The sequence below is a fragment of the Melozone crissalis genome, unplaced genomic scaffold, assembly GCF_028551555.1.
Source record: "Melozone crissalis strain CALT ecotype California unplaced genomic scaffold, PUWL_Pcris_2 ptg000017l_1, whole genome shotgun sequence".
NCBI classification, from domain to species: domain Eukaryota; kingdom Metazoa; phylum Chordata; class Aves; order Passeriformes; family Passerellidae; genus Melozone; species Melozone crissalis.
The window spans coordinates 7,612,423-7,626,881 of NW_026535795.1; the positions used below are offsets into that span (position 1 = coordinate 7,612,423).

General features: G+C 45.9%; 2 protein-coding genes across 3 annotated transcripts; one reads left to right on the forward strand and one right to left on the reverse strand.

The window, feature by feature from the left end:
* Positions 1-1,229: 1,229 nt before the first annotated feature.
* Positions 1,230-1,895, reverse strand: LOC128936152 (basic proline-rich protein-like). The gene has a single exon (XM_054274896.1). The coding sequence runs from the start codon at positions 1,893-1,895 to the stop codon at positions 1,230-1,232; it is 666 nt and encodes a 221-aa protein (XP_054130871.1).
* MAPRE1 (microtubule associated protein RP/EB family member 1) lies at positions 1,415-11,339 on the forward strand. Of its 2 annotated transcripts, none has more exons than XM_054274628.1 (7): positions 1,415-1,502; positions 2,129-2,252; positions 4,844-4,989; positions 6,222-6,426; positions 6,790-6,899; positions 7,583-7,735; positions 8,112-11,339. In XM_054274628.1, exons 2-7 carry the CDS (start codon positions 2,132-2,134, stop codon positions 8,166-8,168), a joined length of 792 nt encoding a protein of 263 aa, XP_054130603.1. In that variant the 5' UTR covers positions 1,415-1,502; positions 2,129-2,131; the 3' UTR covers positions 8,169-11,339. The 2 variants fall into 2 exon arrangements, with proteins under 2 accessions (XP_054130603.1, XP_054130605.1); XM_054274630.1 differs by having other exon boundaries at positions 6,222-6,411.
* Positions 11,340-14,459: the final 3,120 nt, after the last annotated feature.

Sequence of the window (14,459 nt, forward strand, 5' to 3'; positions counted from 1 at the left end):
CAGGGTGGGTTCTGTGCGTGCTGGAGGTGTTTGGGAAGCCTTGGCACTGCCAGCACTGCACCAGCTGCTTGTGGACTCTTTGCCAATCTGTGATCCTTGTGTCCAGCTGGACCCCAGCCACAACACTAATTCCTCATCCCAGGTCCTTGCAGTCCCGTTTGGAGCCCAGCATGGGGCATGAGGGCAAACACCCATCAGTGCAGGGGCTCAGGGTGACAGCCATCCTCTGATGGGTGATTCCTCCAGACTGGGCCAACGTGTGCCCTCCACTCCATGGCATCCCTGATCTTACATACTCCAGATCTCACATCCTTTCCTATCTGATCAAAAGGAAAACAAATAGATGAGGGAAAAAAAAAGGACTTGGGGAAAGTAAACAAAGATAAAAGAGGAATGAGAATTGTCTTGGCATTAAGCTCTCTTGATGAGAATTGTAGTAGACAAGTCTTCCTTGAAATGTTTTTCCCTGTAAGAGCTGCCTTTCATTTTGAGTTTATAAAATGTTAAGGGAGGGGGATCTCAGAAATTCCTTTTTAATACTTTTTAAAGGGTTTTAACTCTCCCTGGTGCTATTTTTTAGGTTAACGATTTCTAATGTTGAACATGCTGTGCGTTTTTATACAATCTTTTAAAAGTGAGAGAAATGTATCATTTTTTACACATTTCACAGTTTTTGTATCCTGGAGTGTGGAAACTCGCAACTCTGCCTTGTCCACATGATTTCACTGGTTTCCATGTGGGAAAAAAAATGTCGAGAGTTTACCATTTATCATGTCTGATTAAAAACGAGTATTTCTGTACGGCTGGACAGTCTTTTTGGGGAAATAAAGGGGGTTCACAGTGGGAGGAGGGGCACAGCCAGAGATCTGAGCCGCCCCTCTCCTGCTGCCGCTCAGGTGACACCAGTGACACCAAGGTGGCCGGGGCTGGTGTGGCAGCACAGCTGGAGCCGTGTTGGGCTGTGCCGCTGGTTTGGGGTCGGTTTGTGTCGCTGGGTCCGGGGCCGGGCTGTGCTGGGGGGTCGGGGCTGGGGCTATGCCAGGGTCCAGGGTTGGGCTGTGCCGTGCCGGGGATCCGGGCCGGGGCAATGCCGGGGTGTCCCGTGCCGGGGCAGTGCCGGGGGTTCGGCTTCGGGGCCGGGGCAGTGCCGGGCTCCCGGGTCGGGCCGTCCCGGTGCTCGCAGCCGCAGCGGCTCCGTCGCACCCTCAGGCCCGAGCCCGGCGCGACCCTCAGGCACGCGGGACCCCCGGTGTGGGCGGGGCCAGTGGCTCGGCCAATGGCAGGCGAGCCCTCTGGCGGAGTGGGCGTGGCATCTCCATAGCAACGCAGCAGCTCCCCCCGCCCCCTGGCAACCGTTCCCCGCCCCGTGGCGGCGCGCGGCGCTCCCCGCGCGGGCCGTGACGTGCGCGTGACGCAGGCGCGCAGCGAGCGCGTGACGCGGTCCCGGTCAGGGCGGGCGGGGCCGGTTTGAACGCGGGGCCGACGGGGCGAGCGCGGCGCAGGTACCGGGCCGGGGCCGCGGCGGGGCTGCCGGGTGGCGGCGGGGAGGGCCCCGGGCTCGGGGAGCGGCCGGGCGGGGCGCCGTCGCCCTGAGGGCACCGGCGCGAGGCCTGCAGGGCCGGGCCGCGCCCCTCGGCGGGCGGAGGTGCGGCGGGGACCGGGGGTGGCGGGGCGGAGGGACCGGCGGGGGGTGGTGAGGAGCGGGAGCGGGGAGAGCGCGGGCCGCGCCCCACCCGCAGCGCGGGCGGCCCTGCCCGGCGGCAGCTGCACCGGCGGCTCCGCTTTGTGCCGGCGGGGCTGGGCGGGGAGCGGCCGCTCGGTATTGATCCCCGGGGAGATCCCGTGGCCGCGGAGGAAGCGCTTCGGCCGTTCCCGGTAACGCGGGGGAGAGGCATGAGTAACTTGCCGCAGCCGTGGTTCCTTTCAGCGGTTCCCACGTGAGCGCCCCGGTGCCCAATTTTCCTCGGAAATGCCCGAGCCGAGCCCTGGCAGGGCGGTGCGGGAGGGTCCTCCCGGCTGTCGGCAGCCCGCGGTTCACTCGCCGGGGCTTGGGAGGGCTCCGAAGGAAGCGGCTCCACCGCGGCCCGGCGGCGTCTGTGGCGCTCACACCTCTGGTTGTGTCTTTCAGAAAATGGCAGTGAATGTGTATTCTACTTCAGTGACCAGCGATAACTTGAGCCGACATGACATGCTGGCGTGGATCAATGAGTCTCTGCAGCTGACGCTGACCAAGATCGAACAGCTGTGCTCAGGTAAGGGGGTTCACCCCGAGGGCACCTCCGCGTGGGATGTGCACCCTGGTTCTGGGGAGGTGCAGCTGCACCCTCTGTGCTGCCCTGCTGCAGCTGTGCTCCTGGCTTAGGTCCTGGTGTGAACAGATTCGTGGTCAGGGTTATGATCCAGTTCTGGTTGGAGTGTTATTGAAGTGGTTGTTAATAATGTCAGTGTAATGACAAGGCACGTTCTCATGACTCACTACAGCATAGATGCTATAAGCAATGGGTGTTAATGTGAAAAAACGACTGAGGAAGAAGGTGTTTTCCCATGAGGAATTAAACATTTAGCCTACATGGATAGAGTAAGTCTTAAAAGTGTAACTAACAAAAACAATTGTGATTTGTTCTGGAAGAGTACTGGAGTGTAAGGAGGACAGAGCAGTGACTTGTGGGGTCATGTGCACCTTTAAAACTCCTCTTGGTCCTGGAGCACATCCAGTCTGCGTCAGCCCAGCTTACCTGGGCTTGAACCAAGTTAAGCACAGCTGAATCTCATATATGCTAGTAGGCAGGAAGGGGAAGTGTCTGTGGTACAGAAATGGAGTCAAGTGTCATCGTAGGGAGGAGTGTGTGGGAGGAGGAGGCTTGTAAGAACAAATAAAAGATAATAGTCTGTGGAATAATAGCTGAAAAAAACCCAAGGCTAAGAATGCAGCATGGGTACAAGATAATTTGGATAACTACAACAGGCAGTCAGTGAAAAGTGAAGTTTGTCTCATGCAGTGAATTTAAGATAAGGTGTTGCTCATGGTAGGAGAGATGTGGAAATTGAAAGTGAAATAAAAGGAGAAATTAATTAAAAGTGAGGTTTTGGACTGTCAATACCAGCTGTTGCTGAGTTTGTGGAAGAAACAATCCCAAAGATTACAGAGAGCCAAGGGACTCATAACAGGCATTTGTAGTGCTTTTTGTCTAGTGAGATGATGGACAAGAACTGCAAGGGTGAGGGAACTAAAGACCTAAGCCCCAGGAGGAGGGGAAGTGATAAGACTGTCTGCTCTCAGATAGGCAGGTTGAGCCGTGTGGTGTGCAGGGTTGATTTGCATGGGATTGGTGTGAGCCTTGAATGCTGTGAGAGCTCTGTGTTGAGGTGAGGATAATTAGCACTGGCTCTGCAGAATTCCAGCTCACCTATTTTTGGGAAAAGCTGTTGATGTGGTATGTCCTGAGTAACGTCCCTTTTGTGCATCTGCACTAATGCTTCGTGCCTTGGCAGGGATGAAGTGGCTTTTGCTGCCATAGTCCTGTGGAAGCTGGAGTTCCCAAGCTTGCTTTGCTGTCTTTGGCAAGGGCAGCAGTGACAGCAGCAGTTTGAGGTTGCATAAAAGCACAAGAGCTGCCCTTTGACTGCTGTGATCCCTCTGTTTTCATCACGCTTATCGCTCCCTCTGCCAATAGTGAGCCAACCCCTGGCTTCTGGCAAGTCCTCTGTGTTTGAGTTGGGATTGGAGCTCTGCAGCAAGTGAACTGAGACACAATGGAGAGCAAACAGCAAGAGCTGGTTTGTTGTTTTTATTTTAATTTGCACCAGTGGATGACATCAGTCTTCTGGGAGCAGGTGAAAGTGGGAGCGCCTGCAAAGTATCTTGATAAGAGAGTGAACAGTTGTAGGATGTGGTTGAGATGAACAGAGCAGTTGAGGTCAATGCTCTCCTGTATTCCTTCTTGGCCTTCAGATAGCTCCCAACAGCTTGTTGTGTAGCTGTTGGATGGTTTAGGTTAGGGTTTCCTTTACTCCTTGATTCATTGGTGTTGGTGTGGGAATAATGCCCTGAATGTTGTGCTTGTGCTTTTAATGGTTGTGCATCATCACTGCAGAGTGAGAATCCACTTTAAAAACACTTTTTTTTTTTTTTTTTTTTACTGTGTATGTTCTACAAATATGGAGATGCTTGTCCACTCTTTGTGGCTGGACTGAATCTCTCTTTTCCTCTTACTTCAGCTAGTGCTGAATTGGAGGACATGAAGGATTTAAATTAATAGGAAGAAACACTTATCTTATTTTGGTTCTTTAATTAAGGCCTGCTTTAAATATAATTCAGGTCATTAGTCTCTTATCTTGGAGAGCACCTTGAATTGTGTATAGGTTCTGTTTGTAGGAGGTGAATATATTACAATTTCAATAATGGTTAAGTACAATTTTTAGAATAATGCATTTTCTGATTTAGTTCTGTTAGTGTTGTTAAGAGAAGATTACATGCCTGTTAGACACATGTAGCATCTCAGATCTGTGCTGATATCCATGAAGAAAAGAAAGTGAAGTTATTCATTAGGGGTTTTTTTTCCCCTTGAAATTCTGGAGGCAGTTTTGTTCTTATGAATAAGAGTTCAAGTCAGGAGCCCAAAAGTTTGGTTCTCCAACTCCTTTAAGCTTATTTATGGCCATGCTGCACCAAAAAGGAGACTGAAGGTTCCTGTTTTCTTGCCTTTGTTGCCTTTAAAGGGCTTGTGTGACTGAGGAGTGAGTCAGGTCAGTTTGCTGACCTGACTGGAAAGAAACTCACCAAGGTTAGTGAGCTGAGCTGACTTAATTCATCCCAGGATTTGTGTTCTTTTCCTTTTGGCAGGTGCTGCATACTGTCAGTTCATGGACATGCTCTTCCCAGGTTCTGTAGCACTCAAGAAAGTGAAGTTTCAAGCAAAATTGGAACATGAGTACATTCAAAACTTCAAGGTTCTACAAGCAGGTTTTAAAAGAATGGGTGTTGACAAAGTAAGCTGGGCTATAACTGACTCTGCTTTTAATGTTAAATTAGATGGGATGAACTTTCAGATTTAAAACTGAATAAATCTGGGAACAGAGTTTGATTTTGGTTTGTAAATCACAAAACCTTTTGTTTTGGCCTGCCTTGGGGGCATCACATCAGTTAGGACACATTTTGCTTTGCTCCAGCCAAGGTCAGGTTTCCAGTTCTTAATGATGAAATTAATGTTACCCTTTTAATTGTGGGAAACTTCTGTGGCACAAAATAATACTGGAATTCCTATGAGATAAGGTTTGCCTGAGCTTCCTCTTTGGGACATCTTTGTAGGAGGTGTGTTCCTATAACCTTCTGCTGTGATAGTCCTAAGGATTCCAAATTCCTCTTTACAAGTGTATAGAATTACATCATCGTTAAGGTTGGAAAATGTGTCTGAGACATCAAATCCAACTGTTCCCCCAGCATTGCCAAGGCCACCACTAAACCATGTCCCCAAGTGCCACATCTACATGGCTTTTAAATGCCTCCATATACTAAAATCCATGATTTTTAGTAGTGAAAATGAAATTGTGAAAAAGCTTGTTCAGGTGGAATGACAGTTCTGCTGATGGAGGGGAATTTATTCAGGTAATAGTTACAGACAGTGTTTGGTAGGATGCAGAACATCCAGGGTTGAAGCTTTTTCCTTTTTTAAGATGATGTCTCTGCTTGGGGACAGTGGCTTGTGCAGTTTGTCCACACAACCCATCTGGACAACCAGCCTGGCTTCCAAGTGCCTTATGGAAAAAAAAAAAATCTTTACAAACAAGACTTCACTATTTTCTGCATTTTTAAAATAGTCTTTAGTTCTACACCTCATCCCAGAGAAGCTGGAGTCTGCTGTGACAGAGATGTTCAGCTCTTGTAGCAGTTCTGGAGTTGGTCAGTTCAGATTCATCAGAGCCAGCTTCATGTGGACAGGAAGAAGTTTTGTCTGTAAACTTGGTCTAGCAGAAACTTTGCTGCAGAATTATTTAAACTTATTTGGACCCTCAAAGGCAAAGCATGATTGGTTTTTCATTCCAATAATTACAAAAATCCCGTTATTTGATATAGTTGTGGTCAAGGGGGATTTTCCCTAGACTGGACAAGAATTAAATTTGCATATCTTTTGAGTGCATTAACTTTAAAACTTTATATAAAAACACAGAGAGGTTCTTTACCCTTTATGAGTGTATTTTTTTTCTTTTTTCCCCCTCTTCAGATAATTCCTGTGGACAAACTAGTGAAAGGAAAATTTCAGGACAACTTTGAATTTGTTCAGTGGTTCAAAAAATTTTTTGATGCGAACTATGACGGGAAGGAGTATGATCCTGTTGCTGCTCGACAAGGCCAAGACACAATAGCACCAAACCTTGTTACTCCAGTTGTGAACAAAACCAGGAAATCTCTCGGTACTGGCAGTGCAGGTAGAGAAAAATAGTTAAAGATGTGATCTAGATCATGAAAAACTCTGGGGAAATGAAGACTGGGTTGTGATTTAAAATAAGTGTATGGGATTCTAGTGTTTTGCATCTTGTTTCAGAGATGCCAGGCTCAAAGACTGAGGGTGCTGTAGTACCCAGGTGTCTGGAGGCTACAGAAAGAACAGTCTTCTGTAAAAGAGAGAATGGCAAGGAATGGTGCCAAGTGTGCCAGAAAGAAAGAGCATGTTACATGGAGTTAAGGAAGGAACATACCTTAAATCTCTTCCATGCCTCAGCATGTTTGGAGGGGGGATCGTACCTTTATGGGAGGGAGAATTGGAATTAATTGGTGAATTGATCTTGCAGCCCCGCAGAGGCCCATTGTTGCACAGAGGACCCCAGCAGGTCCCAGAGCTGGGCCTGGGATGGGCAAAAAGGGTGGAGGAGATGAAGAATCAGCAGGATTGATCGAGCAGGTGTGTAAGGACAGCCCTGTGACTGACCTCTGCTTGATAGAGTTATGTGCAGGTTTGTTTTTCCAATACCATGGAATGTCTGGGTCAGGCAGATGGAAGAAAATGATCTGAATCAGCTCATTTAAAATCACTTAATTGGAGCCCTTTGTTATAATGGTCTAGCTCTCCTGATGGAAGCAAAACCCCTCCTGTAGCACACGAGTGGCCAGACATTTCACCCCAGTGTGGGCTGTGTCACACATAGCAGGGTCTGTAAGTATTCCCACAGCTGTGTTGCAGCTCTCCCAGCATTCCAACGGAGCTATGAGCAGCTGCTCCCTCACTGAAATCCAGAGTGAGTGCAGCACAACTGAACCTGCTGTCAGCAGGAGAGCTGTTGTGAAAGAATGTGTTAGCAGAGAGAGCTGCAGGCAGTCAGTGCTTTACCTATTTCATGGAATCAGCTTTTAGTCTTTCCAAGTGGGTTTGTGTGTTGTGGACTGGATGTTTGTTGTGGTAGTGATACTAAAATTTGAGAAATGGCCCTTTTCCTCCTCTCACAGTCCCCCCTCCCCATATCTTGGTTACTGCTGAAGTGCTTTGCATATCAACACCCTTCTGAGAATTTTGGGACACCCCTTTTGCATAGATCCTACTGAATTCTGTCTCTGGTGGATATTATTATTATTGATGCCCTTTGGCAGATCAACGCATTGAAACTTACTGTTGAAGATCTGGAGAAGGAGAGAGACTTCTACTTTGGCAAATTGAGGAACATTGAATTGATCTGCCAGGAGAATGAAGGGGAGAATGATCCAGTGTTGCAGAGGATTGTGGAAATTCTTTATGCCACAGATGTAAGTAATCTCTTATAGACTGGGTTGCACAGTTCTTCCTGCCCTTGTAATTGGAAGCTGGTTTGCTTTCCCTGCCTCCCTCCAGTTCTACCTTATTTTTTTCCCCTGTGAGGTTTATGGCCTAGCTTTTTCCTGTAATAAAGCATCAGATAATTTAATTATAGTCAGACAGCAAACAAGGTAGACCTTTCATGAGTAGTATGTAACAAATAGATCAAAGATGAGGAAAATACTTCTGGTAATACATCTTGACACTGTAAACAGTGACTTAAGGGTGTCTTACCTGAAGTAAGAGGGAAAAATAGTAGCTACAGAGTAGCCAGGAACTGGTTTGACATCAGATTTTCATTAAAGCACTTGTTCTCTTCCCCTTCAGGAAGGCTTTGTGATACCTGACGAAGGAGCACCGCAGGAGGAACAAGAAGAGTATTAACAGACCACATACTGTACCAGCAGAGCAGCAACATCAGAATTCTTTGCCCCAGATCATGTGCTTAACTGTAAAATACTCCACTTTATTCTTAGAGGACTCACTGGTTTCTTTTCATAAGCAAAAAAAAGTACCTCTTCTTAAAGTGCACTTTGCAGAAGTTTCACTTTTACAGTGGGTTTGAGTTAGGAGCTCTTTCTCACGCTGTAGCAGAGCAGTATTCACATCGAGGTGGTATATTTAGGGAGCAAGAGGCTGAATATTTGGAACTTGTTGCAGAATGGTTTGCTGGTAAAACACTGGTTTGTGGGAAGACTCTTTTTGTATCTAAGGCGGTGTGCAGTAGAGAAATTAAAGACTGACTCACAGAAAGATTGAGTTAATGTGAAATTGCAGAACAGAAATTATAATAAATGCCTTAAGAGTATTTAAAATATGCTTCCATATGCCAAATTGAAGTAATGTGATGGGAGATTTTATGTGCTTCATATTGGGGTAGACGTTTGTTTAACTCCATTCACTGCTGTCCGAGAGGCCTTGCGTGGCAGTCTCACTGTGTCAGCAAGTGCTCAAAAGGGGCTATTAAAACAAAACTCCATTCCTATGTAAAGCTGCTTACTAAGTGATTAGTTCTCGATGAAATGGGCCTTAACGTTGCCTGTCACAAGATTAGAGGGAGTATGAACAGCTGAGACACATAAATTACCTTGAAGAGTGCTGAAGCCTTTTTCTGTGGCATTGTGGCTTTGCCAAAATGTACTGTGTTTTCTGTAAGAAAAGCAAAACAAAGCAAAGGGCACACAATCTTACTGCCTAAGATGTCCTTCAGAAGTGATTTTTCTTCCTGGCTCTTGTTTTTATTTGTTCTGTTTATTTTCATTTCTGTTGGAATCCCTTCTGTTCTCTCACTTTTCCCTTTCCCATCCCAAGGAATGCTGAACACGCCCAATAGTTGTAACAGGACTTGCACTGTGCAGCTGGCTTTGAATGAAAGTGAATTGAGCACATGAGGATGATATTTTTCTGTCTGCTTTCTTTTTTTTTTCCCCTTTGAACCAGGGCATATGAGTAATAACACTTGCCAGTTCAGTAATCTTCTGGGGTAAAAACTAAAAGATGCTGGCTAACAGAGCTAATGTTATTGCAGAAAATACAGTACTGAGACTAACTTAAATATTAATATTTAAAATACTTTCCTTAACTGTCCTTTTTTTTTTCTATCATGCCCCTCATTACTGTTGTGTTTGGCAAGATCCTGCAAGACTTCTGACCCCCTTTCACTACTGAGATTGATCAGTCCTGTTGTGCTTGTATTCATTTGTTTCTGGTGGTAGCTTGTCCTAAAATGTGTGTAGGAGAGCATTTTATGGTAATTGTGTAGTGCATGAATCTTTGTGAAGTTCAGAGAAAAACCCAAATTCAGTGAATGCCAAAAATGCAAGTATCTAGCCATTGTTTAAAATTGCAGTGGTGCTATTTCTCTTGTGGCCTTTTAGACTTCTGTTGCCCTAAAACTCCATTTTACTGAGAAACCATATTTGACTTGGATTTTTCTTGACAGGGTTTTTCTATTTTAAGCAGTTTCTAAATAAAGTTCTGTATTTCAAGAGTGTCATGTCTGCTGGAGTCTCTCATGCTTTCAGATACGATTAGGCACAGCTGAAGCCCGTGATACTTTCATGATGAAGCTTGCAGGACCTGGAATTTCAGCTTCCATTCCCCAGCCCCAAGCATTGCTAACCTCAGTAGCAGCAGTATTGGAACTTTGTTTGGAGTGTGCTGGCACAAATGATTGCTTTATTTTTTTTATTTTTTTTTTTCTTTCTGTGTTTTTCCTCCCACAAGTCAATGGGATGTGAGTGTGGTGTTGACTTCATCCTCCTCCTCCTCCTCTTGGTGTGGGAACAGGGATGTGTTACAGGAATGCTGTCACAACTTTTTGTGTGTTTAATGTGTTTTGAAACTGCTAAAACATTGGTTATGAGTTACAGACAAACAAGATGTTAATTGTTTCTGTCACCAGGCTCTGTGAGCAGACTGACTGTAAACTGAGTTGATTTTTTTGACTTGAATTGTGCTTCTTAGATGAGCTTAAATGTTCCTGTCACAGCTGTGTGCACAGACCAGCATCTGCAGAGAAGTGCTCATGGAATGGGAAGTGATCCCTGCAGAGCTGCTCCTGTGCTGGGGAGCACCTTCCCTGCCCCTGAGGGCTCTGTGGGTGCCTCACTGAGGAGAGCAGGCACTGCTGGCACTGCCTGCTGCTGTGGCACAGCTGGGGCTGGACATACACCCAGGGTTTGATGCACATAAAATCTTCTTTCCCATTACTTCCTTGCTTTGAAGTCGGAAGCATATTTTTTTTTTCGACTCTAAATATTCCATTATTCCAGCAACTCAAAGCAAAAGGTGGCAGCAGGATGTGGCTGAAGGTGAAGATGAATTTTGGGAGGTCAGAAGTTGTGCACTGGGACCTGGTTGCTTCAAGTCTCTTTCCTAGAGGATTGCATGTGTGGAACTGGGAAGCAACAGGTCATCAGATGGGTTGGTTTTGGTCAAAGCAGGTAAATGGCCTTTCCTGCCAAGAGAAGGCTGAGTCAGAATTGCTGCTGGTGTGCCTTGGGAGGCCCATGGATGTGCATTATAAAGCTGAATTGCAGTGGCAGTCTGGTCAGCCACCCACTGCTCAGATTTCCAGGTGCTTACATCACTCCTTTGCTACCAAGATGAGTCTTAAATAGAATGGGGACAAACTCATGTAGCCAATTTATGGCTCCATTGTAACATCTTGGCATAATCTGGTTTTTAATGTCCTTTTTGGGAAACAAATTACAATAGGTTCAACTCAAACCCATAGATTTAACATAGCTACTCTGTTACCCTGGTACAGTATATGCTGTTAAATGCTCACCTGCTGGAATGATTCTGATAGCATCCAACCTTTCCTAGTATCTTAGTTCTATCAGTTCTTTGAAAAACAAACAGAATGGAAGAAGCAAAAGCTCATGTCTCCTTTCTGTACCAACATGTCTTACTTGCAGGTGGACTCGTGGATGTTTTTTTTAACTTTTATTATTCATTTTTTAAAAAATTCCTGGTTTGCAATGACAATTCTTACTGTAACTGGTAAAAAGCCTTCAAATAAAGGCCAGAAACTTTCTTGTTGTCATATCATATCACAGTTTCATGTGGCTGCTTGAGCACTCGGTCATCTCATAGGCTGTCTGGTGGAGTGTCCTTTCACAGGAACAGACTCAGGGGTGGGAGTTGAGGGCATCTTGTCAAGGACAAGGCTGGAATCTGCTGCTCACAAGGGAAAAGTATTTTTTGCAGGATGGAATGTAATCTCAAAGGGCTGTACCATAGATTTCAGGCCACACATGATGGTGCACACCCTGTGCCTCTAATCCTGTGCTAGTACTAGGAAAAGGGGATAATGATATGGGCTGTTATTGCAGGTTACTGGCAAAAGAGAAGGAGTTTGTGTCAGGACAACTGAGGAATTACTGATCTTCTGATGTGGAGAAATTGAGGTGAGATGGAGCCATTGGCAATTCATAATAGGCACTTCTGGAATGGCAGTGGGTGTGGAGGGAGGGCAGCCCTGCTCTGGTGATGCTCAGAATGCAGGCAGCAAACCCAAAGCATCATCTGCAGGGTGAGGCCTGAGCAGCCTCGTGAGTGAGATCCCTTGGGCTCAGAGGTGTCTGGGCCTCTTGGATCCTCACAGAAATTCCATTTGTGGAGTTCATGGGCCTGCAGGGAGTGGAAAGAGGGGTATTAAATATGTGACCAGAGAATGTGGTGGGTGTGCATGGGAGGTGAAATTTGAGAACGTTGCAGAAGAGGATAAATGGATGAGAACAAAATGGTGCCATGGAGTGGTACAGGGACAACTGCAAAGGTGTCTGGTGTGGGAAAACAGCCCTAGGGAAAGGAAGGAACAGAGCACTGCCGTGTGGCTGGAGAGGAGGGATGGGTGCATGAGCACTGGGCAGGACAGAGTGGTCCTGCTGTGCTGCAGGAAGGGAGCTGGGTTTGATTCAGGCAAAGCCCAGCCAGAGAAAGGCAAAACAAATGGGGTTTCTCTTTTGAGTAACACCTGTTAAGCTGATGAATCAGGCTCTCTGGAAGAAAATGGTCTTTTTGAGGCTGTGCGGATGTAAACTGTCAATAAGACAATCTTTATCTTCCATTTAATCTTTTCCTTTTAATAGAGAAGGAACAAAGTTAAATGAAACCAAAACTTCTAAGGCCAAAAAGGAAGTTTTCAAAAGGCAACCCCAGCTTTGAGGAGGCAAAGGCCACTCTCTGTAGAAATGATTCTTTTTCAACACAGCTGGCTGGCTTTGTGAACTGTGGCCTTTAAATAATATATCTTTAACTTTGATAATTATTATTATAGGTATAAATATTTATTTAAACACTATATAAATATTGAAACAGTAGGACAGCATACAATAATATTAAATATTATATATAGCTATGTTATATACATTTCTATTATTTACATATAAATATATATGTATTTATAGATAAAAAATTCTTTTGTCTGACGTGTCCGAGCTGTAGGACACAGGAGCTGGTGCAATTTTTGTTTTCAAGTCCAACAGATGTTTTGCAGACATTTTGCTCTTGAAAATATTTCATAAAATGGTTGCCTGTCAATCTTCTCTGACTCTGATTTTGTCCCCAGGGGATGCATAAGGATGAATGGACATTCAGGAGGCATTAAATCTCAGGGGACAGCATGGATATAAATCTTAACACGTCCAAATCTCTGCAGGTTGATATTTATGGAGTGATGAGCAGATGAGATTAAAATGAGGGATGGTGGAGGTGGGTCCGTTTCCAAGACCTGAATATAAACCTGTGTTTAATCTTGGCTTTTCTCTCAAGGCAGGGCGTTCTGGGAGAGTGGGGAGGGAATGGCAGCAGAGGTTTGTGGCAGTGGCTGTCAGGAGGGGGGAAGCCACCCTGGAGCCTTCCCTGTGAGCTGTGGGTGCTCAGGGAGCTGGGAACACATGGAATGTGCTGCTGCCGTGGTGAGAGGCACCACAGCAAGTGAAACCATCTCCCTCTGGCACTGCTGCACCGTGGGGTGCACAGAGCTGCTGGGAGCTGGTTTCCCTCTGTTTCAGGTAAGGCTGAGCTGTGTGAAGCATCCTCAGGCTGGCAGGAGCTCTGAGGGGTTACCTGGGCTGGTGAAGCTTTGCAAGCAGAGAGGCCTTTCCTCAGAGAGAGGGTCAGAAAGAGTGACCTTGGAAAAAAAAAAATCACTGAATTGTTTGGGATGAAAAAGCCCTCCAGGGTTATTGAGTCCCATTGTCCCCCCGGCACTGCCAAGGCCACCGTGTCCCCAAGTGCCCCATCCACACAGCTTTACAGTTCCTCCAAGGATGGGGACTCCAGCACTGCCCTGGGCCACCTGTGTCAGTGCCCGTCCACCCTGCCAGGGAAGAAATGTCCCCTTATATCCAACCTAAGCCTCTCCTGGCACAATTAGAAGCCATTTGCAGCCCATTTACTGTACTGCCCCTGCTCCTCCCTTTCTGCAGGATATAATGATGAGATTCCCTGTGCTGTCAAACTCCAAGTAATCCATTCAGGAATCAGACTGATTTTTAGTCAAGGAAACTCCCAGACAGGGGTCAATGACTGCCTTTCACAGATACCTCTCATGCTCAACAAGAGAAAAATACTATTTCTGATCACTTACAGTAAGCAACAAACTGGCTGGGAAACATCTCTGGAAATACTTGAGGAAATGAATTTCCTCTCCTCCTAATTTATGATGTAATTTATCCTTCTTATGAAAAATGTTCCTTTGCTTCCTCCTTCAAACATGTAATATTTAAAGGCAATAGCATTAAGGCTTGAGGCTTCCAGTAGTAAGGCAAGGCAACAGCTGCAACCTGTGACTCCCTTTTGACCAATTTAGGAAAGTTTTTATTAGTGAGCAGTAATCACAATGCAAGTTTAATACTTCAGAGTTACATAGTGGTTTATTCCATGTGCAAAATCACTGCAGATGTGTGTGCAAACTGGAAAGCAGCATGGCCAAATAGCCAATTTAAAAATGACTGTTTGTCATACCTGTCTAGGTGTGTAATGGCCATGAACTGCACCATTCAGGCTTCTAATAAATGGTTTGGAAACTCTGGGAGCGTGCTGCAGGGCTCTTTTGGGGTTCACTTTTGATTCATCTATTACAGCCTGCCATGTCTATGGCCTTTTTTCTCAGTTATGAATTACCTGGTTAAGTCTAGGTGTGAATTTACAATGTTTGTTTTC

Coding starts and splice junctions, on each gene's coding strand:
- MAPRE1 (XM_054274628.1), top strand. CDS start 2,132: ATGGCAGTGAATGTGTATTCTACTTCAGTGACCAGCGATAACTTGAGC. Junction 4,990..6,221: donor AAAGAATGGGTGTTGACAAA/GTAAGCTGGGCT, acceptor CCCCCTCTTCAG/ATAATTCCTGTGGACAAACT. Junction 6,900..7,582: donor CAGCAGGATTGATCGAGCAG/GTGTGTAAGGAC, acceptor GCCCTTTGGCAG/ATCAACGCATTGAAACTTAC.
- LOC128936152 (XM_054274896.1), bottom strand. CDS start 1,895: ATGCCTCTCCCCCGCGTTACCGGGAACGGCCGAAGCGCTTCCTCCGCG.